We start from the raw sequence: 27010 nt of genomic DNA, 5'->3' as shown, positions 1-27010 counted from the left end.
GGGACAGCATGTCTACTAAGCGCAGTTTTCCCCGCCAGGCATTGTGCTGATACATGCATTAATTCGTTGAATTCCTGATTGACGGAGTTTGATTGATTCGGGGGAATATACTATTGCAGCACGTGATTCCATAACGAGTGGCCAGAGTAGTAGTAGGCATGCCTATAGACCACTTGAAAGAACGCGATGTCCACTTTTGTCGTGCCAGCATCCCGCTGCAATGTTGGAACCTTTGGAATGAAAAGTTTGCTCAATTATAGCTCGACAGGGTTGTCGCTTCAATGCGACCAGTTAGCATCATTGTGAGACTGAATATCATTTCACCCTCAGATACTCTCTGACTTCCAGAACGCATAGCTTATGGCATGTTGTGTTCACCGCCAGACTCGAGCAACTCTGTAGGCGCTGATCTTCGCGTAGCGGAGCTCGCATCGCCACCCGAGAACAACCATCAGTAATATAGCTCATTGCATCTTGAACACTGATAATTTTCTACACTATCGTCTTCATGCACCAGAACGTCACCAGTGCGCGCGCTCCTGACGGCCATGAGGGTCGCTACAGGAGTGCTATCCGTGAGTCTACGGTTGCATCTACGTCACGTGAGTCGCCTTCACCGGTGGACCGTGAGGTCCGTGCAATTGTTCCTGGCGTCTCATTTGGCGGCCAGGTGCCATTACGATTCCACTCGTCGCCCCTCCCGTCGGTGGCGTTAAGGGTTTTGGATTCACGGCTAGTTGACCAGCGGGGCGCAGTGGCGGCCTGGGACGACAGTGGCGATCTAGACCGCGCAGATTGGAGCCCACTTGGCGTCGATGGCGATCTCTAAATTCCCATCCTAATTCCCGAATTCCAGAGTAGCTGTCCCGTGCAACCCTCCTGCACCGCAAAACCCAACCAAGGCCCCTCGTGTTTGTGGCGGGGTAACTGTCGTGCGCGCGCCTGACGGCTGGATCGAAGCGGAGAGCGCATGGACGCGCCGACTGGAGGGACCTGCATCGCGACATGACGAGAACCCCCCCGAAGCCCCCAGTGGCCGTGCGAAAACGGGAACGCGATGTTCATCTGTTGTACGGGTCTGCCTTTCGGGACCTGCCCAAGATCGAGGCCCCCGATCAGCACCACACGCCCCGCGCATCGGCCGACTCCACCTTGATCGCCCTCGCCCAGCTCGCTGCGACGCGCCTGCAAGCTGCACGCGCATGCGTGACCTTGATAGACGAAAACCACCAGCATTTCTTAGCTGAAGCCACACCAACTCTTCCACTCCGCCCGAAGCCCGAGGATGCCGCCGCGGCGCTGTGGCTGGGCAATGTTAGCGTTCCGCGCTCGTGGGGCGTGTGTGAAGAGGTGCTGGAAATGAGGACCGACGCCGCCCTGGTCATCAACGACCTTTTGCAGGATCAGCGATATGCCCAGAAAAGCTTCGTGCAAGAGGGTCCCAGATGGCGCTTCTACGCAGGGGTTCCCTTGATTAGTCCTCGCAACACCGTCGTAGGCGTGCTATCACTCTGGAACCACGAACCTCGCTCCGAACCTGGCCTCTCTAATATAGATGTTACGCTTCTCCAGGACTTTGCTGCAACCATTACAAAGTATCTGGACACGTACACTCTCAGAGACCAGTACCAGCGCGGCGAGCAGTTTACCCGCGGTTTGCTGTCTTTTGCCCAGGGAGCATCTGCATTGAAACCTTTCAAGGTCTTTTCAGATGACGGCTCGAATCGCTCTGGGTCCGCTGGGTCCGCTGGGACCGGGTCAGCTCACAGTGCCCAAGTCTCGTCCCTAGGTTCGCGGACTATTCAGGCTTCAACCTCCAACGAGAGATCCATTGGCACGCTCCAAAATTCCATCCTACCTTTGCACTCCAAGGACATGTTCTCCCGTGCTGCCAACGTCATGATGGCCTCCAGCAATCTAGACGGTGTGTTGATACTTGACGCATCTGTTGCAGCGACTGGCCACCGTCAATTCCCGGGAAGTAATGAAGAGGAAGCGGGTTCGGGAGAATCGTCGAATTCCGCCTCTTCGAGTAGCGATACTGGTAGCACCGTGAGCAGTCGCCACGAGATGCACGAGGAAAAGTCGCCCAAAAAGTGCTCGGTCCTTGGCTATGCATTACGCGGGAGATCTAACAATGACGGAACCGAGTTTGGCACTTTGCTGGAACGAGACCTTGCGCGGTTGCTCAAAGAGTGGTCTACAGGGAAGATCACAAATTTCACCGCCACGGGTGCATCTGTGTCGTCCACCGATGACACATCTTCGAATGCCAGTGCTGGAGAAGAGGGCGCGTTAGATCCGAAAAAGAAGGGCGGCCGAAGATTCAGGAGTTCAGCTGCGGTCCATGCCCTGCTTCCCAATGCGAGGAGCGTTGCGTTTGTGCCATTTTGGGACTACGAGCGCTCGAGATGGTTTGCCGGGTGCCTATGTTGGAGCAACAGCCCACAGCGCCTGCTGTCCTCGACTGTGGACCTCAATTACTTCAAGATATTCAGCGACTCCATTATGCGAGAGCTGTCCAGGTTAGATGCTCTTGCATCACATCAGCAAAAGACCACGTTCGTGGCGTCCATCTCTCACGAACTGCGTTCCCCATTACATGGAATCCTCGGTACCCTCGAATTCATCAAGGATACGAAACTTGATTCTTTCCAGATCAGCATGCTGAACTCTTTGCATTCATGCGGACAAACTCTTCTCGACACGATTAATCAAGTAATGGACTACGCAAAGAGCAATGAGGCTGGGAAGACCGTTTCTTCTCGAAGGCTTAAGAACTCTAATACGATACGTCTTTCTTCGAAACCACTAAAGACACGCAAAATCAAGCAGCCGTCTTTCGATTTGAGACTCGCCACTGAAGAAGTCGTTGAAGCTGTATTTTCCGGCTCTCTATACATCCCCGTACTCGATCCTAATGAGAGCGTCACAACGCCACCAACCGAGCCCGAATTCAATCCTGTGCTGAACGAAGAGCTACCTACATCATCAAATCGCAAGCAGTGTTACATTGTACTGGACCTAGCCCAAGACGACGATTGGGTTCGTTGCTTTCCCGTGGGTGCGTGGAAACGAATTGTCATGAATCTCTTTGGAAACGCCATCAAGTACACCGAGAGTGGTCATATCCAAGTATCGTTAAGAAGCAGTGAATCCAAAGACAGCGATAAAGGAGAGGCCACGAGCACCATCACCCTCACAATCAAGGATTCCGGCGCCGGCATGTCCCCTTCGTTTCTGGCAAACAAGGCTTTCCAGCCGTTCTCACAGGAGAACTCACATTCTTCGGGGGTGGGCTTGGGACTCAGTATCGTCCGACAAATCATCGAGACGAGTGGAGGAAAAATGGAGGTCAGCAGTGAGCCTTCTGTCGGCACTACATTTATCGTAAAACTTTCTCTCACGAAGCCAACTGACCCGCCGCCACCGCTTCCCAAAATAACGGAATACCTTCCTGCGGTGGCTCGTTTGGCGGGACGTCGCGTATGCATTCTGCATAGGAAACACCATTCTCCCAGCGAAACATCAGACTCTTTTGGAAACAGCGTTGGCCTCGGACGGTTCACAGATGCGTTGAAAAATACTCTGGAAACGCATTTCAAGATGCAGGTCGTACAAACAGAAGACTGGTCTGGTCACGAAGCCGACATTGTTATATGTCCGGAGCCCTCCTTTGAATACCTCGACACCATAAGGAGGTGGAGAGTCAATAACGAACGCGCGCCAGTCACCGTGTTCGTTGCCATGGACGCACTCGAAGCAGCTACCTTTAGGTCTGACGTCCGGGTTGACAACAAAGAAAGCGTGGTGGAGATCATGACTCAACCGTAAGTTCAAAACTCAGATCCCCTTACACACTGACTGACATTACTAGTTGTGGGCCTTATAAATTGGCTTACATTCTCGGCCGGTGTCTTGATCGCTTCGACGATATCAGTGAGAATATCCCAAGCAATACTAGTATTGCTCCCTGCCCGAGAGGTAGTTGTTACTCTTCCTGACACAATCCTGCAGATTCACAAGAGCAAGTATCATTTCCCCAGCCGAAGTCGCTAGAGCCCCCTCTGCTTCGCCACGGATCACCCGAACAGTTCGTAGAATCACCACCTCCTCCAGACTTTGACATCGACAACTTGAAGTCACGTGTTACCCAAATAGTGTCGCACGTTCCAGAGAGCGCACCGGTGGTCTTGAAGAATGTGCTACCCATACGCTCCAAATCCACAGATCCGCATGTGCTTGTTGTTGACGACAATGTCATTAATCGCAGGGTAGGTTTATGACGCCGAGCGCCATCTAGGAAGACGTGCTGACATATCGCAGCTCCTGGTGACCTTCCTCAAGAAGCAAAAGTACAGTTACTCCGAGGCTGAGAACGGCTTGACAGCATTACAAATGTATCAGAATCCCAATACTCGCTACGATTTCATTCTAATGGGTATGTGCGCCTGGGTAGCGCCCATCTTCCGTTGATGTCGTTGCTAACGGTTCAACTAGACATGTCGATGCCGGTGATGGATGGCATGACAGCCACGCGAGCTATTCGACAATACGAACAAGCTTACAACGTATCTCGATGCTGTGTTGTCGCGCTGACGGGTCTTGCCTCCAACAGTGCGAGGTTGGAAGCCTGGAATGCGGGCATCGACCAGTACATGACCAAGCCCGTCAACTTCAAGAAGCTTGCGGAAATACTTAATCAGGAGACGACCAGGAGAGCTAGTGCGGAAGAAGCGAAGCAGGTCACTTAGCGCAGTTTGTTTTTCCTATGGCCGGAGTAACAGTTCATTTAGAGGAGGGAAGCGCACATTTGGGTTGCTACAGGAGGAACACGAGGCTGGGTCTCGGGATGTGACGGACGGCTCTGCGATAGCGTATTACTTTATCCTTGTCTCGCTCTTGCCGCCGGTTTCCCGCGTACCGCCATGGCGAACCCCATCATCTTAAGCCCCTAATCTACCTTTGCAGATGGCTAGAAACAAGGCACTTACTTTTTTCGCCGAAGATGTATGGGGAAAACCTCCGCGCGACAGCACGACAGCCATAAAACAGTCTAGAAGAGACACTGGCCTAGAAAATAACCAAGACCTGCCTCTCCCTCCACTCCTCAACAAGCATGACACTCAGCCGCCGTACCGCCTTGTCCTCGCTCGTATGGAACCTCCAGTCCCGCATCAACACCAGGCCTTGCCCATCGACTACGAAAGCAGTGTTCGTTTTCACGGAAGTTCCGGACGCGCTCCGGACGTATTGCTTCATCACTTTTACCGTGCATTCCGAGGAAGAGGTGTACTTCTGAGCGAGGAAGAGGTTGTTTGCGCGTTGGACTCGGGCGTGAGGAGTGTTGTGGGGAGAGGTGGTGGGGTTATAGGGTTGATGTGGGTGGTTAGACTGGGGTGGTGTAGCGCGCTTCTTGAAGAACGAAAACATGGCTACTTAGGGTTGGGTTCGTTCAGTTAGTTTATTGTCTATTGTTAGCAGTAGCTGGTAGGTTGCAAGCGTTTGCGTGCTTGTGCTGGGGTTCGGGTTTTGTTTCTCGAAGGCCCAACAACAGAATTAAGTGTGTCTATAGTAAGAGCAAAGTTGCAAGTACACTCTGGATACATTATGGAGAAGGATGAAGAATCTCGGCTCCAGGCGTCGTGAGTGTACAAAGCATGACCGGAGCCGTGTACCGCGAGAATGAGTCAAGCATATTAAGTTCCAGGTGAGTTTCATACGCTTGTGCCCCTCGGCATCCCGATCCCAACTGCAGCAGTCGCACCTGCATCGACAGGCAATATCGTGCCTGTGATCCATCTCGCGTGATCACTGGCAAGGAAAACCACAGCGCATGCTGCGTCCCATGCGTTCCCCTCTGTGCCGAGGAGACTCCTCTTTTTCCGTGCATCTCGCGCCTCCTCGCTCATCCCTTTCGCGTACATCATGGGGGTGTACAACATCTGTCACGGTCAGAAAATGTGCCGGCCTTGTAGAAAGCTGGGGAATTGGGAAGAAAATGTATGCAGGGTGTACTTACACCAGGGCATACACAATTCACCCGTATCCCACTTTCCGCGTGATGTGCGGCCATCGCTCTCGTCATATTCACCACGGCGCCTTTGCTAGTGGGATACAAGAGATGCGGCGTCCCTCCCTTCAAACCTGCCACACTTCCCATATTCACTATGCTCCCTCTTACTGGACCTTCATTTTTCATCATTGCAGGGATGGCGTACTTCGCCATGAGTACCATGCTCGATATGTTCACCTCCAGGCCCTTGGCGAACGCTTCCATGTCCACATCTACCGCGGTACCCTGCGCGCCTCCTATCCCAACATTATTAACCAGGATGTCCAGTCTTCCAAACTCTTTCAACGCAAGTTGCACGGAGGCCTCACAGTCCTGCGCTTTGGAGACGTCGCACTGGAATGCCACAGCTTTACCGCGACCAGGTTTTGCATTCGCCATCAACACTGTCCTCTCGGCATTTTGGAAGTCCATATCTAAGCAGAGAACATTGCAGCCTTCGTCGGCAAGCATTATGGTTATTGCGCGTCCATTTCCGACGCCGTTTCCAACACAACCGGCGCCGGTGACGATGGCCACCTTGCCTTTGAAGCCACGAGATGGAGGTTCTGTTGAAATGTCCTGCATGACGGAAATTAAATATGTGCGAAGGATTGGGTACAAATTGCAGGTATCATCGATTTAGATAGAGCTTGGGAGCTGCAACTTGATGTCAATTGAGTTTGATTGTGATTTCAGGGACAAACATCTCTGGGACCGTCCGAGCATCCCCCGCGGACATTCCAACAGCCAATCACTTGCATCCTGGGAGGTCTATGCGTTTTCAGCCTTTATACATTGTGCAACGTTTAGTGCAAAAAGTGCCGAGGTTCGGATGAAGATGCGGGGGTGGGGCATACAAGCGCTGGCCAATGTGCGTTTGGATGATCTCAACTCAGCTTACTATTCCGCGGGAATCTCTGCTGTCTATATACTCTCAATAAGTACCCTTACTTGGCTCCCGTGAAAACTAGCTGCGACTTTACCACAAGATACCCTTACCCGTAAAATTCTCAGTTTCGTCCCAACAACCATGTGCGACTTCAGCGAATACGGCGGCCCCTCGGCAGAATGGCTCGAGGTTGAGAAGACTCTCCCAGTTCCTTTCTTCGACTTTGGTCAAGATCCCAAAGTAGCCCAAGCCACAGTCAACAACGGGCGTGAAGATGCATCCCGCAAAGTGATGCAGCAACTCGGACCACATGTACGCATGGCGGATCACTCCATTCCGACTCGTGACGGATCAACCATCGAGGCCCGGACTTACCGAGCCGCATCAAAATCTGACGACGAAATACTGCCGGCGTATCTATACTTTCATGGCGGCGGCTTCATCTTCGGCACGTTGGACAGCGAGGATGCGGCGTGCGCCGGCACCGCGATCAACACTGGAGCTGTGGTTATCAATGTCAACTACCGGCACACACCTGAATACACTTTCCCTACGGCGTGGAACGATTCCCAGGACGCTTTTATTTGGCTGCACAAGAACACGGACAAGCTAAAGATCGATTCGTCAAAAGTTGTGGTGGGCGGCATCAGTGCAGGTGGACAGCTCACTGCTGCGTTGGTATTGGAGAAACATCTCGGCAAGAATGACGCTTTGAATGGACTTCCCGATATTGCTGCGCAAGTCCTCATCATCCCAGCCCTAGCCCATTGCGAGACTTACGCAGAAGGAGCACTGAAGTTGATGAAAAGCCAGGAGATATCATCGATCGTAGAAAACGAGAATGCTCCAATACTGCCGATGTCTGCTGTCCGAACCTTCACGCAGCTTCTCAAGATACCGAACACCGACTTGAAGGACGTACGGATCAACACTCTCACCGCAGCATCGGCAGAAGATGTTAAGGGGCTACCACCCACGATGTTTGGGATTGCCGGGCTGGATCCGCTACGAGACGAGGCACTTCTGTACGGGAAGTTGTTGTCGGAAGCTGGGGTTCCTACCGAGGTCAGGCTATTCAAGGGTGTCCCGCACGGATATCGGAGATTCGGACCTGCGTTGAAAGAGGCTTCTGCTCAATGGGACAAGGCTGTTGAAGATGGCATTGCGTGGGCAAACAAAACACCAGCGGCAACCGGCAAATTCGTTATCAAGGTAGTGTAATGATGAGTGTCGTACGTACAGGTGCGCAATGCATAGTAGTATTACCACTACCAATCAAGATCATTCTTTGCCATAAAATGCTGTATGATCTTCATCAAGCTACCTGAGTAGCATCTGACACATCGGTCTCGCCCTCACTAGATCTCATTTCCTCGAAACGGGTCATTTCTTGCCGCATTTCCTCTGCAAGTGCCTCAGTACTCCGATCCATATATTCAATCAGGTGTTCCATTCGTATCAGATCAGCTTCAATTCTTTTCTCCTCCTCTTCAGTGCATGAAGCTACATCCAATCTCAATTCAACACCAACCCTTTCAAAATCGCCAATGAGCTCATGACCAGTGAACATGGAAGCAGGCCGCCAGGAGCAGTCGATTCTCTTTAAGCTTGGTAATTGTTCGGTGCAGTCAACAGCTAGGTCTAACAAAGCCTGCACGACATAATCGTCCCATTCAACATTGATGACCAACGTCTCCAATGCGGAAGGCAAAATAGAGGAAAGTCGACGTTGTGTGATTGCATCATCATCGTCGTCGTTCCAAAGCACCATGCCAGAAACCTCAACATGCTTTAGGTATGTGAACTCGCGCAGGCTTCCAATTGTTGGTATATCCTGGTCTAGTTCGACCAGCCAAGAAGATTCCAGAGTGTCCAGAATAAGCGATTCTAATGAGGGTTCGAACCTTTCAAGGCTTTTGCGAAGTTCTTGCAGGTCAATCGCTGCCCCTGGGACGCCTTCATTGCCTGCGGTCCACTTGCAATGAAATCGTCGCAGGAAAGTACAAGAACTAAGAAGGTTCTCTAGATCGACATGACTGACATTGCCGTCAAGAGCTATACATTCGACTGGCACCAATTGTAACTCTTCCCAATGTACGGGAGTGCCCCTGAAATCTCCCATTGGATGGTGGCGAGATTTCCAAAGATTCTCCAGCAAGATCCCTCCTGCCTCGACTTGACCATGTCCAATTTTTGAAAGCAAAAGGACAGCGGGGCTGAATCTTGTCGCAGAAGATCCTGAGATGTGAATGATGATACCGTTATCGTCGACATTTTTCAAGAAAACGTCGCGCAAAGCAAGATTAGCGTACAGATCGTATATCGCTCCCCAGTGCCAGCTCTCCTCGATTGCGAGACCTTGCAAATTTGGGGCGAGCCGAATGAGTGTGGAAATGACAATAGTACAAGGCAAACAGGGATCCGGCATGCCCTTCCAATTGTAAAGGTCGTAATTGATAGTCGTTAGGCCGCCCAGCTTCGTTTCCAGCGACGGCCCAAGTGCCCCATCAAAAGCTGTGCCACCTGTTTCGATATACCGGACGAGTTCCAATACTTCTGGTTTTCGCTCGATAGTGTTCAAGAGAGAGCCGACATTTGACCAGTCTGTGCTTCTTCCGAGTTTGGTGATGGATTCATAGAGATATGGAGTTACGATACTATTGAGTCGACGGCACGTGAGAGTCAGCCCGTGTAATGCTGCGATTCGCTGCGCATTCTCTGTTTGTCGTGATGTCTCTTCCTCTGGGACGGGAAAATAACCGCGAGTAACTGTGAGATATTGTAGGATCTCGAGAATGAGCTCCCCAGGCAGCTCGCTCAGCTTAGGGGAATTGCCAGAGCTCTCTGGAAGTTTTGCCATGGCAAAAGGCTGCAAGCAGGGGTGACAGAGCCGATTCTGGTGTGCCCCTGGAGGCAGTGTGTTACCCCAGGATAGCTTCTGCCAAAGGTAGTCGCACGAGGGTAAGAGCAGTGTGTCATTCCAGAATAGTGTTGAAAGATTACACAAGCAGGGTAAGATCGCCCCATTACGTAAGCCTATCGATAGCACAGACCTGTTGTCTCATCTCTAAAGCACGACTTGATCTCCAAACCAGCATCAACGTAGTAGACGCATGGCCCTCTCGCGGATGCATGTTGCAGGGGCCACCAACCTTATCATGTAGTTGATGGAGCATTTCAGCCTCGTATGGCGCGATCATACCCCGCTCTCTCGTCATTACCGCTTCCAAGGAAGACGCACCACCAAGCGCGCCATCCAGCATGGGCAGACGAAGTAGAGCTAATATATAGACAGGGCGCCGATAGGACCTCATTGATCGCTGACCTGTAGCCCTAGAGCGTTTCTCAGCTCGACAACACTGCGGACCCATCATGTCATCCCATGTAGAGCAAAACCTGGTTGAGGGCAACAAGGCTTATGCAGCCGCATTCACGCAAGGCCATCTTGCGCTTCCACCGAGCCAGAAATATGCCGTGCGTAAGTATACTTGGATACGAACAAGTCTGATGTAGCTGACAAGCAATCCACAGTGACTTGTATGGATGCTCGAATCGACCCAGCCGCAGCTTTCAACATCCCGCTGGGCGCTGCCCACGTCATCCGAAACGCTGGAGCCTCAGCCCGCGATGCCTTCCGATCGCTCGTTATAAGTCAGCAACTGCTCGGGACAACCGAGGTGCTACTCGTCAAACACACGGGCTGCGGCATGTTGACTTTCGATAACGACACTGCGCGGGGGCTTGTGAAGAAGAACAAAGGCGAAGCGGCAGCGAAGGAAGTTGAGAATATTGACTTTATAACATTCTCAGAGTTGGAAGAGCAAGTCAAGGATGATGTGGCATGGCTCAAGAGCAAGGCGGTGGAGGAGGGCGTAGGGGTCACGGGATGGATATATGAGGTTGAGACTGGGCAGGTCCGGAAGGTAGTTTAGCTGTGATTCAGTATGTCGTATCCACACATTTTTTCCGACATTCCACCTCGTCATACATGCATGAAGTTTATTCTACTCGCCTTAAATCTTGTCGCACTTGATCACAGTAGATTACAATAGAACTGTACTATCTGTAGCTATAAACTCCGAAGATAGACTATCAAACCATACTTTTACAACTATATTATATAGTATGTTGCTACATGATGAAGTATAGTAAGGGTCTAACGGTTTGTGAAGGTACATCCAAATAATTTCGTTAACGGTATACCTAGACGCAACTTACGTATTATTCTTGATCTGAGCTACATCCGATGCAGTGTACACAGTGGGTGACATGAACATGGTACTTTTTGTTATTGCGGAATCTCGGGATAGATTATTATATTATACTTTTACAACTGAATTATACAGTGAGTTCCTCAGGGTAAGGAATAGTAAAGCTCATTTTTTTTTTGGTGTTATCTACTGTGGAGCAGGCTGCCGCTGGTTATCTACCTGGTTCATAGCCAGGAAGAGCCTACGTAGATGGTAATTACAATTTAAAAGGGGCTGAATACTTGATGTCTGAACACATACGTCACGCGGGAACCATCGTGCACTGCATTGTACAGGGGATCCGCGTCGGAATCCGGCCAAGCTGATCGTGAAAGACCGGCTTGCGATACGCTACATGAAGTTGGTCATTACGGAATTGAGGGAACTGGACCGGGGGAGGCACATGCTCCCAGGCGACGGCTGGCCGGGCAGCTGCGACAAAGGCCATGTTGACTTTCATGACTTAAGCGAAAGAGAAAAATTAAATTCGTGGTCGTGATGTGATGAGTCGTGGTGTTCGCGAGAATCCTACGCTACGCGTGAAACCTGAAGCCGTCCTGCCTGGAATGTGATTCCACGTTAGTTGAAGTAGAGTGTGCAAACCATGTCAGATTGTATCAACCACGTCCACTGCAGTCACTATTTTCAGTGGAGAAAATAGCATCCTCGCGCTGTGATAGACCTGCTCAATTTCAACTATCAAATTCTCGTGCTTTATATGCGTGAACACATAGTATTCTTTGACCCGTTAGGAGCCTTGAGGAATGGCGATATTTCCGACATGCCATGTATGCTCGCTGGCGAAAGCTGCAAAATGTTTGCAGAGCTAAGCCAAGTCGATATCCACGTTTGGTCCATGATCGTGGCTCTGAATTTGCGCCTGGTTGTGGCAATCCTGCCTACGAATCGTGAGAAGAATTGTGGTTTATAAACCTTCTCTTTGTCTGATTGGGCCCACACGTCGTAGATTTAGTCGGCCTATTCGCTTCTCAAGTTCATGATGAATCATGGCTGTTTTTTTAGCTCGCAGGAATGCTACATGTGGGTCGGCGAGTGCTTGGTTGAGAGCCACTATTACGGATCCCATCCTGCGCGACTGCTCCCCGAAAATAGCTTTGTACCGAACATCGCCCTGAGACTAACCATCACCTTGCGAGGTCCGTGTCTGGGTTTATGGTCAACTAAATTATGTATCTCGTTGGAAGTTTTCCTCGGATCTTGAGGTCGTTTACCACTGATAGTCTGGATGCATCGGAAGTTGCGATTAGGGGCTGAGGATATGAAAGTAAAGATGAGGCGACTTTGGGACTTGTTTGACCTACTAATGCCTTTCATCTGGACATTTCCTTTGCTAAGAGGACCAAATCTTGCAGTTTATATATGTCCGATGGATCCTTTATACGTTTCGCGGACGGAGGTTCCAGTAACCAGAGGTGTATATATAATTGCCAGCTTTAAGAATAGAACAGGAACCTGGAAACTCGCGATACTATTCTCCCCTGCCATCAAATCCGTGAAGAGATTTACGTCAAAGAAAAAATTGTTTACCACACAAATCAAGCAAATTTCTAGAACACTAAAGGCTCTCGAAGGTTTCATCCACATGAACTAGGGCAGGCTCCCGATGTCAAAGTTGGAGCTTTGAATAGTTACACTGGTACAAGATATCGGCCTGGGATCCGTTTGCCTGCACAGAATGAAACCGCCCTGGCGAATTGCACTTGTCACCGCGACACTTCCTCCCCTGACTTTATTTGCAGCCTCAGCATTTGCAATCCAGAAGCATGCCCAAGTGCGAATAACCTAGGCCTAGACGCATGCGTGCATGTAAAACGCTGGGCTGGCGCGTGTTGCCGAATCTTGCGAACAAATGTCTAAGTCTACAATATCTTGGATGCAAACTCAGATTCTAGGAGTACAGCATGACGGACCATCAAACTCTGGGTCAGATATATGGGCGAGACATGATTTCAAAGGTCGTGTGCGCGACTCTCGGCAAGACTTCCCGAGAGTTTTGCAAATGTCGGAGGTCTCACTTCCAGAGTCGCTACGGTATGTGCAGCTCGGCCTCCTGAACAGCATGGAGCACATAAAAATGAACCCTTATAACTAATAAAGACGTACGTCCATAAGAAACCCTTCGTCAACATCGCACCATGCCGAATCACAGCATCTGCGATGGCGATCATAGAAATGGTAGCGTTGCGCTTTGCAGCCATATGGGCGCTACTATGTGACGGTGGTACGTGGATGATTACAGATTCTATGCCGGGCTAACCAGCTGTCCTCTACGATCTATCACCTCCTGAATGGACACCAAAGGACCCATGGCCTGCACCTTCCGAGTCAGGTACCGGGTCTCTTCACTGGCATACCGACACCTGGCGCCCATTCCGCAACTATATGCACTCTTCCAGGCTTTCGGTCGCCATGTGTACGGTTAAGGTTTGCAGGAACGATGAAACAGCGAAGAAGAAGATGGCGTAAATACCCTTGAAGTTGAATGACATATTGAGATCTCGCGGGCGTGCTTTCCGTGGCCGAAGGATCGACCGCACATGAACCTGAATCTTATGTGCTGATGGAACGAGGGTCGGTTATCGCGGCCAGAAAAAGTGTCAAGGATTTCTTCAATTGAGTTCATGTTCATGATGGGCTAACCTGTTGGATACGTTCAGCCATTGAGCCTGGTAATCGTAACCTTTGGTATGTTGCATGCAGCTCGCTCAGCATTCCACTGATTGATGAAAGCGTCATCCCTCATTTTACCAACTACTATAGAATAGGTCACGACCAGCTCATGTATTGATACCAAATTCTCTTCGCGCTCCTTCTTGTCGAGCGCTGTAGACTCTCACTGGTTCTGGACTGCCATCCGGGCTGAGTCAGAACCAAGCACGCGCGAAAATGAGGAGCTGATGTTCGCTGACTATATTAACTATGACTTGCCAACTTCATGATGCAATCATTTACAGCCTACTCGGGTGACTCGACTGAGGCTTCTTTTCCGATGTGGATCTGACGTAATCCTTTCCAGATCATCATGCTCACCCTTTAGCTGGCTTGGTACGCTATAAATATCTTTACCTTGCCAATAGCAAGACGATACATGGGGCTAAAAGGATCTCGTCGCTGAACTTCTGACTTACCAACAGGGTTCCAGGTTGCTCACTAATGATCATTGCAGCAGACCAGGATGATGAGTGTTCAACTTATAAAGAGCCATGCCAGTGTTTGGAGATATCCGGAGCTCTCTTTTTACAATACGCGCATCTGGTCATGAAATTCATGCTGCTTCCCATCATAGCACTATTTATATGGTTTCACAGCACTGCCTGGGCCTCCCAGAAATGTCCGTCGTGGAGACCTCCTGGGAACGACGACGTGCGATCGCCATGTCCCCTTCTCAATAGCCTAGCGAACCACAACTTCATTCCCCACAATGGAAGAAATCTTACTGTCCCGTTGGTCGTCAACGTACTCAACGAGACTCTAAATATCAGCCCCGAGATTAGCGAATTCTTCGCCTCGGCTGGTCTCAGCCTCGCATCTGATCCATCGCTTGGTCACTTCCAGCTAGACGATCTCAATAAACACAACGCTATCGAACATGACGCATCGCTGTCTCGTGTGGATTTTCACTTTGTCGGGAAAGAAGGAGTCGCGAGGTTCAATTACGCAACGTTCAAACGCTGGTTTTCGCACTTCCATGGGCAGGAGTTTATCGATATTGAGAGTGCGGCAAGGGCACGATTCGCCATGATCCAGCATTCGAAAAAGTACAATCCAGAGTTCACCTATGCCGACACGCAACGGCTCGCAAGTTATGTTGAGACAAGTCTTTACTTTAAGACTATGGTCGACGAATGGGGCCGCACCAGGAAAGACTTTGTGAGGGTCCTGTTTGGTAAGAGCATGAAAGGAAAGTATCATATTTCGTCGCTAATGGTCCTCTAGAGGAGGAGAGGTTACCCTTTACCGAAGGCTGGCGGAGACCTACAATGCAATTCGACGGTTTGGCACAAACTGACACCGTACTGCAATTAGCCTTGGCGACCCCTGAGAAGACAATTTGGACTGGTGGAGAGTTACAAGGAGAAGCGAGCGATGGTAGCGTCATCTATTCAGTAGGGCCGGTTTTCCATGTTCAGAGTCACATCGATCGAGCGCAACAGATTTGAATACGAAGCAGTGCACGATCAGGTAGCTAATGGTCATTACTAATTCACGGAAGCCTCTACCCAGGTGCCATTAACTCGAACGATTGTACCAAGATGTCCAATGCATGTACGTTATTGTGACTTGCAAAAGTTTTTGTACCTCCTTTCCATGGATCAAAGCGACTTCTCTATATAGTTCTAGCAATTCATGACTAGTATGTTGTTGATTCATCGCTCCTTATAGGTTAATTCACCGTGGTACGCTTATTTTGACACTTTGGTGCCCTGTATAATTAGGCTAAAATAGAACCCAAAAAGGTTAAAACAAGCGTACCACAGTGGACTGACCTATAGGCAGCGATCTGTCAACAATCCATGAGTCATGAGCGGAGAGAAGCTCTATATTTTCATGGTAAAGTTGTACAATTACTTTTTCAACGCACCGATAGCGGGTGAACGTAGCTCACCGTCTGCCCGATTGGATTCGTCCATTCTGAACACATTTTACGGTACACAGATATCACCTGTGTCGGTGGCAGAATTGCTTGCTGGCACACAGAGAATTAAATTTCGTTGACCGACTGTTTTGGTAGAGGCTCGGCCTCGCCGCCGCTGTGTTGCGGCTGAACGCTCAATGTAGTAAGTCTGGCCCCAAAGCGGGGCACACAACCCTGGCCTACCTGAGATGCAACATGTCACAGAGGCTGCGCCCTCTGGAAATGGTCTGCTGGCTAAACTTGAGCATGATATAAACTTATTGCATCTCATAGCTCTTGCCAGATACCATTTCGCGACTGTGCAGCTAGAAATCACGCAAACATTTCGTTGGTCTGTTACTTCGGTGAACGTCGGGTAAAATGCTGGGTCCCGACTTCTCCAACTTTGATCCGGAAAACCTACCTCCAAACGTGTCAATCGCTAGCAGAGGATTAATCGTTATGTTCTTTACCTTTGGTATAGCGCTCGGAACCCTTGCAGGAAGGCTGTATTGCCGGTTCGTGAAGACCCAAAAACCAGGATGGGATGATGCGACAATCACATTGGCCACAGCAAGTCTTCACATCTTCCGTTCGAACTCCATTGACACGATTAGATTTGCGCATTATTGGAGCTGTCTTTCAAAACCACTTTTATCTATTACGGGGAAGGAAGACATGTCCTCTACCTGAATTCGTACCAGATTGAACAAGCCTACAAGTACTCCCAATTGGTCCTGTATCCGTTCATTTTCAGCACGGCAATCACGAAGATATCCGTCGGATTCATGGTCCTACGCTTTTCTCAAACCAGAGCCATGCGATACTCCATGTACGCGCTTATGGCATCCCTTATTGTGGTCAATGGCGCATGCATTGTTGTTCTCTTGTCGTTCTGTCGACCCATATACGCCACTTGGGATATACGAGTGAAGCATGCTGTTTGTCTAAGCTCGAAAATCCTGTCGCTCGCCTCAGGCATACAAGGCTGTAGGTTTATTAGGGACCCGATAGAGTTCTCACAGTTGCACGTCACTAATTTTCTCAGTATGGTCCGTTGTTACCGATCTGATATGCACTTCATTGCCCCTGGTCATAGTATGGAAGCTCCATATGGGTCGTGAACAGAAGATTGCCGTTACTGTACTCGTAAGCTTTGGGCTGGTAACGACAGGCTGTTCGATTGGTCGATGCATATACTATGCGACGACAAAATTTCCCCCCGATCAAACTTGTCAGTGCAGCGATCACATGAGTCGACCCAAACTAATGTTCGCTAGGGAGCGGAATAGATCTCGCTGTTTGGACGTCTCTCGAAAGCAATATTGGCATATTTGCAGCGAACCTGCCGGCGCTCGGTGCCATGCTGAATTTGAAAAGCATAATCGTGAGATGCAAATGGTTATCTGGTCCAGAAAAATACCCAGATTTCCCGGCATGTGATCATATAGGCACTTCGTTGGATTCGCAAACGGCCTCAGCAAAAAGGACAGTCCAGGTAAACTGACGTAATATGCTACAATGATATGTACACAATGAAACTACATAGGACTAAGCTCAAAAAGATTGCCATGTTCAGATAGAGTGGCATGTTGCATTTATTGTGTTGTTTGACTTTAGTGCAACCGCGTCGGTCGCACAGTCATTTCTGAACTCAACACACCACTTTGAAACCACAATGGATGATATGCCAGGAACAGACATGCCAGGAAAAAATGCTGGGAGATCATGGTCAAGGGGAACGTTATGCAGTGGACCGTGAACTAATTCACTGTAATGGTATCAAAGTCGCCAGGAACACTCATAATGGTGACGTCAAGGTGGAGGCAGAGTCGTCGTTATTTGCGACGAGAATACGCGGGTCAACAAGGCGAAGTTCACAAGCGTGTAGGAAGATTAGTGAGGAGCGCTCATGGTCCGGCGTAGGCGGGGTCCCACAATACCAGTAAAGTTGAGCCACGCGCAGTACAGTGTGGACAACAGAATCCAGGCAGGGGTGGAGGAAGATGAGAGAGCGGCGTTGATCCATCTTGGCGAGGCACTAGATCGTTGAAGTATTGCACAGCAGGCACGCTGTCATATCATGCTATTATTCACCGTAATTTGGAAGGAACATGGTAGCAGGTTCGCAGGTGGGTGTCTAAGCTAGTGACAGGTACTGCGGTGCAATAGAGGGTGCAGATAATTAATTTCTCGCTAGTAATGAACGTAATAGAGTCTAAAGCAATCGAATCATATTTCTATTAAATTCAGAACTCAATGGTAGTAACTAGTATTTATAAACTAAGTATTGATATTACGTGTAACTTAAGATGGTTGGCGATTAACGCTAGTGTTAATAGGATCTGACTTGCTGCCATCTCTGCGCTTCGGACATAACTATGAATAAAAGCAAGAATGTTACTTATTTGCGAAGGTGACTTTACTATGCATCCTACTATTTGGGATATATCATGGTTTTAGGGATCTACGCTAACCCAAAAGCACGTGAATTAGGGGTGGCACTACTCTAGATGATAATAGGAGAGAAATAACACCTGCTTCGCATTGCATGTACGCGATGTTGGGGCGGGATGTACGACTACCTAACTGGGAAATATTAGGGATCAACACTCGAGGGCATCGTATACTAGGCCGTATTATATTCTACTGAAGGGTACAGTTTAGCTGTACATGGACTATATTATCCTGAGTTCTGATTAGTTTCGAGCGAGGAATTACTTTTACCTTCTTGGTTTATCATTTTCTTTACAATACTTAAAATATGTGTTCTTATAGTAATCCCATTGCAATTTTTATACTTCTATATCTTGTGACTGAACAAAAGCATATTTTAACGTTCTAGCCACGGTATATTCTGGGTTGTAACCAGTATCTTCGTGGTTACCCCCCAGTACCCTTGCCAACCTGAGTTGCCTCATCTCCGCACTTGGTGATTTGCCATGCGGAGTGCCTCGTTGGCTGGTAAGTGAGATAATTCTCGTGGCAACAGTCTCGGCATGGTACAAATCGTATCCCAATGCAAAGAGATATGTGATCCAACACAATGCGAGAATCCACTCGGACGGTGCGGAGAAGGATGTCAACTTGTAACATTTTGCTGTGGTTGGTAGAAGTCCCACAGGCATTGTGCAACCGTAAATTCCAAACAATGTGATTGCTGAGGCAGCTGGAACTTCAGTCAGCGTATATAATAGACTCTGGAAGAAATTTGAACATACGCGCTGCAACGATACCAATACACTTCTTCCATAGTTTTGCGAACAGAAGATATTGGTTCTTACGATCATGCCTTCGCATGCGGTAACTTAGAAAATAGTCCGACAGCTTCGCCGCGCCCATACACCATATCTGAATAGAGGTAAAGATAAGATGCAGATGATTTCCACTGTTTACACTTTCAAAGCTAAGCAACACCAAGAATACCGAGGATATGGTTCCGAAAAAGAGCTTTGCGGTACGGAACAACTTCCCGGGGGTTACATTTCGTCCCGTCCAAAAGTCAAGCAAGAAGGCTAGGCTGACGAGAGGAGCAACGACGCAAGCGAAACCGCGGAAATAGTTGAGTCTTACAGCACCAATACAGGATATGTAGGGGAAGGTGCTGTATGCAGGTCCGATCCTTGGGAGGCGGCCTTGGGTATCTTTCGGAAGTGTTTCGTAGTAGATCAAAAAGTACAACATCATCGAAAACCAGAAAGTGCCCGCCAAGATGGGAGGTGCAGCTCGTACGGCATTTCGGAAGATGAATCGCGACCTTGGGCTCTGAGTCTGAATATCGTAATAAGTGCGTGGTATCGATGGTTGCGGAAGGCGTTTTAGCAAAGCTTCGTTATCGTCGAATGGATCCGATCGTGCTGAATACATTTGTGTGAATGATATTTCTGGTTGCGAGATTTCGAATGGTTCGTCTTGCGTTTCAAGGAAAGATAAGACTACCCAGTTTATCAAAACGGCAAAAGTAGTGACTATAAATTGGTGATTGTTGCAGCGTTGGAGGACAAAATTGGCTAGTATCTCACCTCAAAAGCTGACCGAGATGGATTACCCTATGAAACGACGAGAATGGCATAGCCTTCAGGTTGCCGAGCTTACCAAGCATGAGACCATGGTCGAACGCATTCTAGCTCTTGAACTGCTTTTTTCAGCTCTCAATAGTGCTAGTATGCGCCTATCCAGATCTATCCATATGGCCGGGTTCCGATTTCAAGGCTGATAATCCCATACTAATTGATTCGGTCTAAAGTATGCAACCTCAGTATCCACGCTAAAGCAAAGCTTACATGGCTTAGCAGTGAACAGCCTTGTTCGTGGAAAATATTTAGTCTTTAGAATAGGCGGTCACTTGGCAATCCCTGGAAGTTTAATTGACGGCGGTTTCCCTAGGATTGAACAGCCGCATCCATAGTTGTAGGATGAACGAAGAGAAAAGTGAAAGCGTAAGTGATAGAAGAGCGTGTACACATTGGAGAACAACCGAAACTGTTTCGCTAGGAGCACTACATCTCATCATGACATGTGAGAGAAATAGGCTAAGCATCGAGGGCTGGAAAATGTTGCCTCTTTGGAGGTTATGCAAGTCAGGATGCGGAGAACCTTGGATTGGACAAAAATGGACCCACGGCGCTATCCGACCAGATACCAGCCAAACTTCAAGCAAGGAGCCTCACTCCGACATCTTGTGTGAGTAGTCATCACGCTACTTACGTCATGGTTCCGAACGATATCCTAGCTTACCAACTATCAACAGCCATGTTTCAACAACCAATCATTAGATCACTTTCTATGAGACAAGTGGTAGCTCGCTTGCCCTAGCAGCTCGCTTGCCGAAGACGGTAGTACTTTGTCTAGTTAGTCTTTAGTTCACGGTCCAGACTCAGGGCATAGCAGAGCTAGACGGCGCGTTGTGTACCTCGGAACCCAAAATCTCTTTCATCCCGTGGCTGGGAAGGAAGCACATAGCTAAATAATATATAGCCGACCTTATGTAAGGGTCAAAAATAGAGGTCCTATATCCATAGTCCTCTATTTGTAATTGCCTTAATATTGCCTTTGTCTATCTTCATACTCTTGTTAGCCCAGTTTAATTAGAGACTTTGCTTTAAGCGCCTGAATTTTATGCGGACCGACCTCTTCCTTACCAATCTAGCTGACTGTCTCCCCTCTCGAACTTCTCTCACGAGCTTCACCCTAGATCCAATTTCTGTTTCCCCTTTATACCCGTATCGAAGACTACAATAGTCAAAGAGGTTGGAAAATGTCCTCACCAAAAGACACAGTTATCGAAATTATGGAACTCGAGGAGACCAGCCAAGTTCATGCATCTGGCTCAGCACTGCACACAAGCAGAAGATCATTAAGTGCAGATCACCAAGAGGCTGTTCGTTACGAGCCTTTCCGCCGACAAGGAGCTTACTCTGGGTTGTCTGGCGGAGATAGAGATGACGAAGAAGATCAAGGAAAAGAACAAAGCAAGCTACAAACCTTGGTATATAAGTTCACCAAGTCCATTCTACTTCGACGGCTACTTCTATATTACTTCCCACCAACGCTTCTACTTTTAATTCCTATCGTTATCACCGCAACCGTAGCAAAAAACGCCTACATTGGAGACGATGTCCGCGTTGTTGGCCTTTTCGTCTGGCTCGAGGTTATCTGGGCTATCTTCTGGGGCTCATGGGGACTTGCGTTTGTGCTCCCTTTCGTGTTTCAGTATTTCGCTGGCTTTTTTACTCCGGTCGCAAAGGACTATACCGATATTCTTAAAGCTGTCATCTTACCTATGACTGCTTTCTATTTTGCCTTGTTTAGCCGCGCAGCCACTCCATTGTTGTGTGTCTTTGATGAGGTGAAACCGGGGCGTTGTGATGATGATTGGATTATGATAATTCGGAGATTTCTCCTCGCCACAATTGCTTGCACGGGGCTGTTCTTCGTGCAGAAAGTTCTCATTCACTTGCTCACAGTCAACTATCGTAAACGACAATTCAAAGTTCGGGTTGAGGAAAGCAAAAGGACTACGCACATTTTGGCACAGATGTACGAAGCATCTGTCAGGTTATATCCTGCGTTTTGTGCACGGTTTGCCCCGGAAGATGACAAAATTCACCGATCCCAGACATTACGGGCAGCAGTAGAAGGTGGATTGCAGCAACCTCATCTGCGTAAGAGAGTGAACAAATTCTATGGAGCTGATGCAATGGCAGAGACGAAAGCCAGGCTCCAGGGAAAAGAAGTGCTCAAGGTCGGCTCTCCACGCTCCGTTGTTATGAAAGCACTTGAAAACGAACAAGCCTCTGAAGCTTTGGCTCGTCGCCTATGGTTCTCATTCTCTATGGAATCAGATGCTGTCACCGAAGATGACATTACACGCATCTTAGGACCAGGTCGGGAGGAAGACGCCCTAGACATATTCCATGCTTTAGACAACGATGAGAATGGAGATATCAGCCTTGAGGAAATGATATTTCTGTTCACACAGTTCAGCAGAGATAGAAAAGACATCGAAAGAAGTATGCACGACATCGGTCAGGCAATAAAGAGTTTGGACAGGATACTCGAAGTATTCCTGTTCTTTGTTTCTATCCTCCTCTATAGTAAGTGACTATTGTTTCCACCTTTCAGCGAGCAGCTTTGATAAAAATAATTACTATAGTTGCTTTCTTCAACGTCGGAGTTACTTCAACCTTAGCGACACTGTGGGCCAGTGTTGCCGCCGTATCCTTTGCAATCGCGACTACCGTGCAGGAATTCCTCGGGTCCCTGGTATTCTTATTCATTAAGCACCCATACGACGTTGGCGATCGTGTCGATATTAATGGATCGGAACTGATCGTTGAGCATATCTCATTGCTCTTCACGGTATTCCGTCAAGTGAGCACAGGGGGTATCGTCCAAATCCCCAACATTGTCAATAACCTTCAATGGATCAAGAACGTCTCTCGTAGTAAAGCAATGAAGGAACGGTACAACTTCGCCATCAGCCCGAAGACAAAGTGGTTTCAGCTTGAGAAACTCAAGTCTGAACTTCGGAGGTTTGTGCTGGAACCACAAAATAAACGGGATTATCAACCAAATATCGATGTTGAGCTCATCTCAATTGGAGATATGGAGAAACTGCATTTACGCGTTGAAATTTGTCAAAAGGTGATCATTTAAACCTAGGTGTAAAGACGGTTGCTAACTTGCTAAAAGTCCAATTTCTCCGATGAAGCTCTTCGTGCTTCTAGACGCTCAAAATTCATGTGTGCACTGTTCACCGCTTTGAAGAAACATTCGATAAAGAAGCCATGGGGAGGTAAACCACCCGATGCTGGGTCTTGGGAAAATCCGGCGTTTTCTGTCACAGTGACGGGAGACGACGCCGCCAGGGCTCGTGCAGAGTGGGAGGCCCGGGAAGAAGCAGATCGTGTGAAAAAGATGGAGAAACTTTGGTGGAACGGATTAGGAAAAGAAGAGAAGAGCAAGTGAAAAGTACTTCAATTGCAAATGACTAGACGCTCTGGCATACGGGCAAATTTTTGAGATATCTCTTTGATTTGAATTAAATGAGGAACTATATTTGCTATTCTACAGTGTAACCCGTATCGCGACTACCATCGCATTGCTAGAACTCCCCTCATTCCCGCTCCCCATGCCCGCTCTCAAACCACTTTGCATACTCCCCCTCCCCTGCCACTTGATAATCCAATTCCCAGACAATTTGCTATACTGCCATTGCCATCGCTGCGTATGCCAACAATATAACAACATTCGACCACTAATGATGGCTGCCCTGCTTTTCCCCCCGTTGCGCAGTGCTTCTGAGTTAATCAGAATCGCCTACAAGTATGCCCTCCGCCCCCCTCGCTGATCTTCCGCCTAAATCCACCCATCACCCTTGCATCGTCTTCTAACTTCTGCTCGCGCCTCATTGTTTAATGTTCTTTCTAGATCTTCCCGTGTGCTGCTACTTTGCATTGCCTATAAAGCCTGCAAATCGCACGAAGCTGTTGTAGCTTATAAACGGCTCATCCACTGCTCCCACTCACAGTTGCGACTTTCCTGCTCATCCGGCCACTGCTTGATTCCATCCCCACACCGGCCACATCCAGTCAGCTCATCCACATCGCTGCAGCTCATCCCAGCCAGGCCCAAGTACCGGTTCATCAGCAGTCGTTGAAGGTCGCTGCCTGCTATGAACGTTCCCATTGCCTGCAGATCGATTCCTTCCTCTTCCTTGGCTAGACTCTGGTCTACTTCGCCGTGTCCTACTAGTATCACCGAGTCCACCGCCTCGCCAGCTCTTCTACATCGCCCCTTTTCTTGTGCAAAGTCGATCATGGTTCACGGCATCTCTACGTGCATAATTTACACTGTTCCCGGGTAGTCCACGCCGTTGTCCAGCGTTGACATGCAGGCGAGAATGGTGTCACAAGGGGTTTCCACGTATCTATCCGTAGGTTCGGACCTTACGGGTATTCAGTAATTCGAGCGTGAGGGATAGTGGTACCAAAGAGGGTTGTGTGAATATCCTATACCGTATGGTAATACGATACAACAATTATTAAGAGAAGACTAATAGTTCGTATAAAGATGAGTGGCTTCAATTTAGATATGAAAGTAAGCTTTCGAAGTTAACTATGAAGAATAGGAAACGTTTAGATAATGTCCTCGACTATATACTAGTCGTCCCATCCTTCGTTCTCCCGAGTAACTCTGTTATCCCGGTATAATCGTCCCTTGGCAATCCCGACAGGTCAAGCCGTCTCTTTGTTGCTTACCATCAGCTTCATCTCTGGTCGCGTCATTTCCTGCCGACTCCCTGTTTGTGTTTCCTGTGATCGTAACAAATGGGATTGGAAGTTACAGTTGTAAAATATAAGCTTATAGTAAAAGAGAAAATAAACTAAGTTGGAACAAAACTAGGCTAGAATGAATGTGTTTCCCGTTATACGTAATGCGGATAGTCTTTAAACCTTAAAAGAAATAAGGTCAAAAACAGTCCCAAAGCCAGTTTGAACATGGTAGTGCTGGGTAACCCTGACTCTTACCCTGACCCTAACAGCCCTCCAGCCAGGTGCATGCCGTGCAGGGGTTCCCGCCGCACAACGTGCCCCCGCAGGAACTGAGCTTCATGCACCGTTCTCCCTCATTCTGGAACTTGAACCTGGCGGTCCAGCTGTTTGTGTAAAGGCAGAGGTACTCCTGCGTGTAGACCCCGGTACCGAAATTGCAGTAGTCGTACCCTGCGTTGACGCCCCTGTGCCAGTTCCCGTCGTTGTACTGCCAGTCGATAGTAAAAGGAGCGTCGCGTCCTGCGGGAGGGGAGGCTGCTCCCGCCCAGTAGTAGGTCTGCATGATGTCGGCGGTCGCGATGCGGCCGGCGACGAAGAGCATGAAGGCGGGGAGCTTGGAGAACTGCATCTTGCTAGTTGCGTTGTTGGAGAGAAGTGCACGCAACAAAATGTTACGAATGATTAAGAGCGGGCTGTTTCAAAGGAGAGCTTGTTCTGGTGTCGGCTTGATGGATGATGAGACAGTGCTGGAGTTAGAGCTGGTGGAAGGCGATGGTGGAATGAGTGCTGGATAGAAGGAGAAGAGAGGAGGCATTGGTAACCTTTATAGAAATTTGAAGCGGCGCCCTTGGCTAGAGATTTGCGACAAAGTAGTCAGGGAAGCCTCGGTCCTCGCGCACGCATACAGCTATCACAAAGGGTAATTCCGTAGCCTTAATGACGCCTGCATGCTGCAAGTGTAATTACCGAGTCCTTGCGCGTATAGTTAGCGCGAAGGGTGGTTCCGTAGCCTTAACAACGCCTGCATGCTACTAACTGTAACTGAAAAGTCGCCACACCATTAATTGGCTGCGTGAGAGTTGAGGGGGGAAGGATGAGTTTATTATACGTAAATATGCAGGCCATATTAATGGATAAATGTTACACCTTTCTTTCTATAGGGCTATTGGTTTGCCTTTTTTATTTGTCCTTTTATTTGTTTGCCTTCTTTGTTTGCCTTCTTTGTTTGCCTTCTTTGTTTGCCTTCTTTGTTTACCGCCTTCCTTGTCCCACTAAGGATTAGGTAATGTTCCACGGTGTCCCACACGCCAAGCTATAGGATAGTAGGATTACGTGACAAGTTATATAACTATACTATAGGATCCCATATATCTCATGTATAGGATCTTAAAAGGACTATAGGATTCTATAGGATTATTGTATATATATAGGAAATTAAGTATAAGCTTATTATAAGGGGTTTTCACGTACCTAACCGTAGGTTTGGACCTTGCGGGTTGTCAGATTCACATAGTGATTTGATGGATGTCGGTGATCTGGAGATGAGATGAATTGATTGTTTTATCGTATACGTGTGTTCTGCCAGCTTTTATTAGGTTCCTATCAACTATCCCTTGCTTCGGGGCTAGGTGTCCAGTAAGGGCTGATGGCTAGCTATCCCTGCCACCTCCTACCCGGAGTACTGTCCATACCAAGGTAACTTCGTAGGCCCTTATCTAATAATAGTGAGATACTTAGTATACGCCCTTATATCTAACACACCCCCTCAGCTTGGTGCGTTGTCGCTACCTAAGCTAATTAATTGGGCGATTAATCATTAGAGTACTTGGTGAAGGTAGTCCTATATCTTGTTAAGTGGTGTAGTTCTTGTCACCTCTACACTCGTTACGTTAACTAGGCCTAGTTGATTGAGCAGGCCTTGCCATTTGTTGGCTGGTAGCACCTTTGTGAGTCCATTGGCAATTATATCGTCCGATCTAATATACTCAACGGTGATCGTCCTAGTGGTGACCTCTTGTCTTAGCTAGTGGGTGTGGATATCCACATGTTAAAGCTTAGTCTAGAGTTTTAATACTTCCTATGTGACCAGTCGAATTGTCTATTTATTATCACATTAGATTGTGATTGTGGTGCTAGGCAGGTTAATCCTTAGTTCCTTTAATAATTAGGAGAGGTATATTGCTTCCTTAGCCACTTACGCGAGGGCTAGGAGCTCTACCTTAGTTATTAACGTTATAATGGTATCCTATTTGTTTGCTCACTACGCGATTAAGCCACTAAATAGCTTAATTATATATCCTTATAAGCTTTTCCGATCTAGAGTATTGTTAGTAAAAGAGGCATTACTAGTAACCTAAAGGGTATCTCCACCTCCTAGCTATAGGGCTTTTTACCTTATTACTC

At 48.4% G+C, this 27010-nt stretch overlaps 10 protein-coding genes across 10 annotated transcripts; 6 read left to right on the top strand and 4 right to left on the bottom strand.

Annotated features, from left to right (window-relative positions):
* Nucleotides 1-917: 917 nt before the first annotated feature.
* Nucleotides 918-4863, top strand: CC84DRAFT_433275 (uncharacterized protein). Its single transcript, XM_018186236.1, has 5 exons — nucleotides 918-3830; nucleotides 3878-3963; nucleotides 4018-4274; nucleotides 4327-4441; nucleotides 4501-4863. Exons 1-5 carry the CDS (start codon nucleotides 1006-1008, stop codon nucleotides 4752-4754), a joined length of 3537 nt encoding a protein of 1178 aa, XP_018039654.1. The 5' UTR covers nucleotides 918-1005; the 3' UTR covers nucleotides 4755-4863.
* Nucleotides 4864-5717: 854 nt separating this feature from the next.
* CC84DRAFT_1234640 (NAD(P)-binding protein) lies at nucleotides 5718-6640 on the bottom strand (the record flags this gene model as incomplete). The annotated part of the gene is made up of 2 exons (XM_018183823.1): nucleotides 5718-5945; nucleotides 6023-6640. 2 exons carry the CDS (start codon nucleotides 6638-6640, stop codon nucleotides 5718-5720), a joined length of 846 nt encoding a protein of 281 aa, XP_018039653.1.
* Nucleotides 6641-7085: 445 nt separating this feature from the next.
* Nucleotides 7086-8165, top strand: CC84DRAFT_1255370 (alpha/beta hydrolase fold-3 domain-containing protein; the record flags this gene model as incomplete). Its single annotated transcript, XM_018184535.1, has 1 exon — nucleotides 7086-8165. One exon carries the CDS (start codon nucleotides 7086-7088, stop codon nucleotides 8163-8165), a length of 1080 nt encoding a protein of 359 aa, XP_018039652.1.
* CC84DRAFT_1255369 (uncharacterized protein) lies at nucleotides 8151-9905 on the bottom strand. The gene has a single exon (XM_018184534.1). The coding sequence runs from the start codon at nucleotides 9802-9804 to the stop codon at nucleotides 8260-8262; it is 1545 nt and encodes a 514-aa protein (XP_018039651.1). The 5' UTR covers nucleotides 9805-9905; the 3' UTR covers nucleotides 8151-8259.
* Nucleotides 9906-10029: 124 nt separating this feature from the next.
* Nucleotides 10030-10915, top strand: CC84DRAFT_1110537 (carbonic anhydrase). The gene is made up of 2 exons (XM_018175257.1): nucleotides 10030-10422; nucleotides 10476-10915. Exons 1-2 carry the CDS (start codon nucleotides 10317-10319, stop codon nucleotides 10874-10876), a joined length of 507 nt encoding a protein of 168 aa, XP_018039650.1. The 5' UTR covers nucleotides 10030-10316; the 3' UTR covers nucleotides 10877-10915.
* A 3543-nt stretch (nucleotides 10916-14458) lies between these two features.
* On the top strand, nucleotides 14459-15557 carry CC84DRAFT_1136797 (Cloroperoxidase). Its single transcript, XM_018176115.1, has 2 exons — nucleotides 14459-15101; nucleotides 15152-15557. Exons 1-2 carry the CDS (start codon nucleotides 14474-14476, stop codon nucleotides 15373-15375), a joined length of 852 nt encoding a protein of 283 aa, XP_018039649.1. The 5' UTR covers nucleotides 14459-14473; the 3' UTR covers nucleotides 15376-15557.
* An 893-nt stretch (nucleotides 15558-16450) lies between these two features.
* On the top strand, nucleotides 16451-17337 carry CC84DRAFT_1081348 (uncharacterized protein; the record flags this gene model as incomplete). Its single annotated transcript, XM_018173927.1, has 3 exons — nucleotides 16451-16820; nucleotides 16879-17064; nucleotides 17111-17337. Coding segments are annotated over 3 exons (783 nt in total), but the record flags the coding sequence as incomplete, so codon positions are not given.
* Nucleotides 17338-18625: 1288 nt separating this feature from the next.
* CC84DRAFT_1171883 (uncharacterized protein) lies at nucleotides 18626-19932 on the bottom strand (the record flags this gene model as incomplete). Its single annotated transcript, XM_018179936.1, has 3 exons — nucleotides 18626-18999; nucleotides 19052-19798; nucleotides 19926-19932. The coding sequence occupies 3 exons, from the start codon at nucleotides 19930-19932 to the stop codon at nucleotides 18626-18628; spliced, it is 1128 nt and encodes a 375-aa protein (XP_018039647.1).
* A 1188-nt stretch (nucleotides 19933-21120) lies between these two features.
* Nucleotides 21121-23300, top strand: CC84DRAFT_1081290 (uncharacterized protein; the record flags this gene model as incomplete). The annotated part of the gene is made up of 3 exons (XM_018173925.1): nucleotides 21121-22426; nucleotides 22486-22976; nucleotides 23025-23300. The coding sequence occupies 3 exons, from the start codon at nucleotides 21121-21123 to the stop codon at nucleotides 23298-23300; spliced, it is 2073 nt and encodes a 690-aa protein (XP_018039646.1).
* Nucleotides 23301-24869: 1569 nt separating this feature from the next.
* CC84DRAFT_1212731 (uncharacterized protein) lies at nucleotides 24870-25235 on the bottom strand (the record flags this gene model as incomplete). The annotated part of the gene is made up of 1 exon (XM_018182477.1): nucleotides 24870-25235. The coding sequence occupies one exon, from the start codon at nucleotides 25233-25235 to the stop codon at nucleotides 24870-24872; it is 366 nt and encodes a 121-aa protein (XP_018039645.1).
* Nucleotides 25236-27010: the final 1775 nt, after the last annotated feature.

Source organism: Paraphaeosphaeria sporulosa (genome assembly GCF_001642045.1).
Source record: "Paraphaeosphaeria sporulosa strain AP3s5-JAC2a unplaced genomic scaffold CC84scaffold_2, whole genome shotgun sequence".
Lineage (NCBI taxonomy): Eukaryota > Fungi > Ascomycota > Dothideomycetes > Pleosporales > Didymosphaeriaceae > Paraphaeosphaeria > Paraphaeosphaeria sporulosa.
Note: the sequence above shows the minus strand (reverse complement) of the source record. Positions and strands in the feature narration are given on the sequence as shown.

Bases quoted from the DNA above. Each gene is read 5' to 3' on its own strand.
- CC84DRAFT_433275 (XM_018186236.1), top strand. From the start codon at position 1,006: ATGACGAGAACCCCCCCGAAGCCCCCAGTGGCCGTGCGAAAACGGGAA. The intron at 4,275-4,326 runs GTAGGTTTATGA...GACATATCGCAG, and splicing joins ACAATGTCATTAATCGCAGG to CTCCTGGTGACCTTCCTCAA. The intron at 4,442-4,500 runs GTATGTGCGCCT...CGGTTCAACTAG, and splicing joins CTACGATTTCATTCTAATGG to ACATGTCGATGCCGGTGATG.
- CC84DRAFT_1136797 (XM_018176115.1), top strand. From the start codon at position 14,474: ATGAAATTCATGCTGCTTCCCATCATAGCACTATTTATATGGTTTCAC. The intron at 15,102-15,151 runs GTAAGAGCATGA...ATGGTCCTCTAG, and splicing joins CTTTGTGAGGGTCCTGTTTG to AGGAGGAGAGGTTACCCTTT.
- CC84DRAFT_1255369 (XM_018184534.1), bottom strand. From the start codon at position 9,804: ATGGCAAAACTTCCAGAGAGCTCTGGCAATTCCCCTAAGCTGAGCGAG.
- CC84DRAFT_1110537 (XM_018175257.1), top strand. From the start codon at position 10,317: ATGTCATCCCATGTAGAGCAAAACCTGGTTGAGGGCAACAAGGCTTAT. The intron at 10,423-10,475 runs GTAAGTATACTT...AGCAATCCACAG, and splicing joins GAGCCAGAAATATGCCGTGC to TGACTTGTATGGATGCTCGA.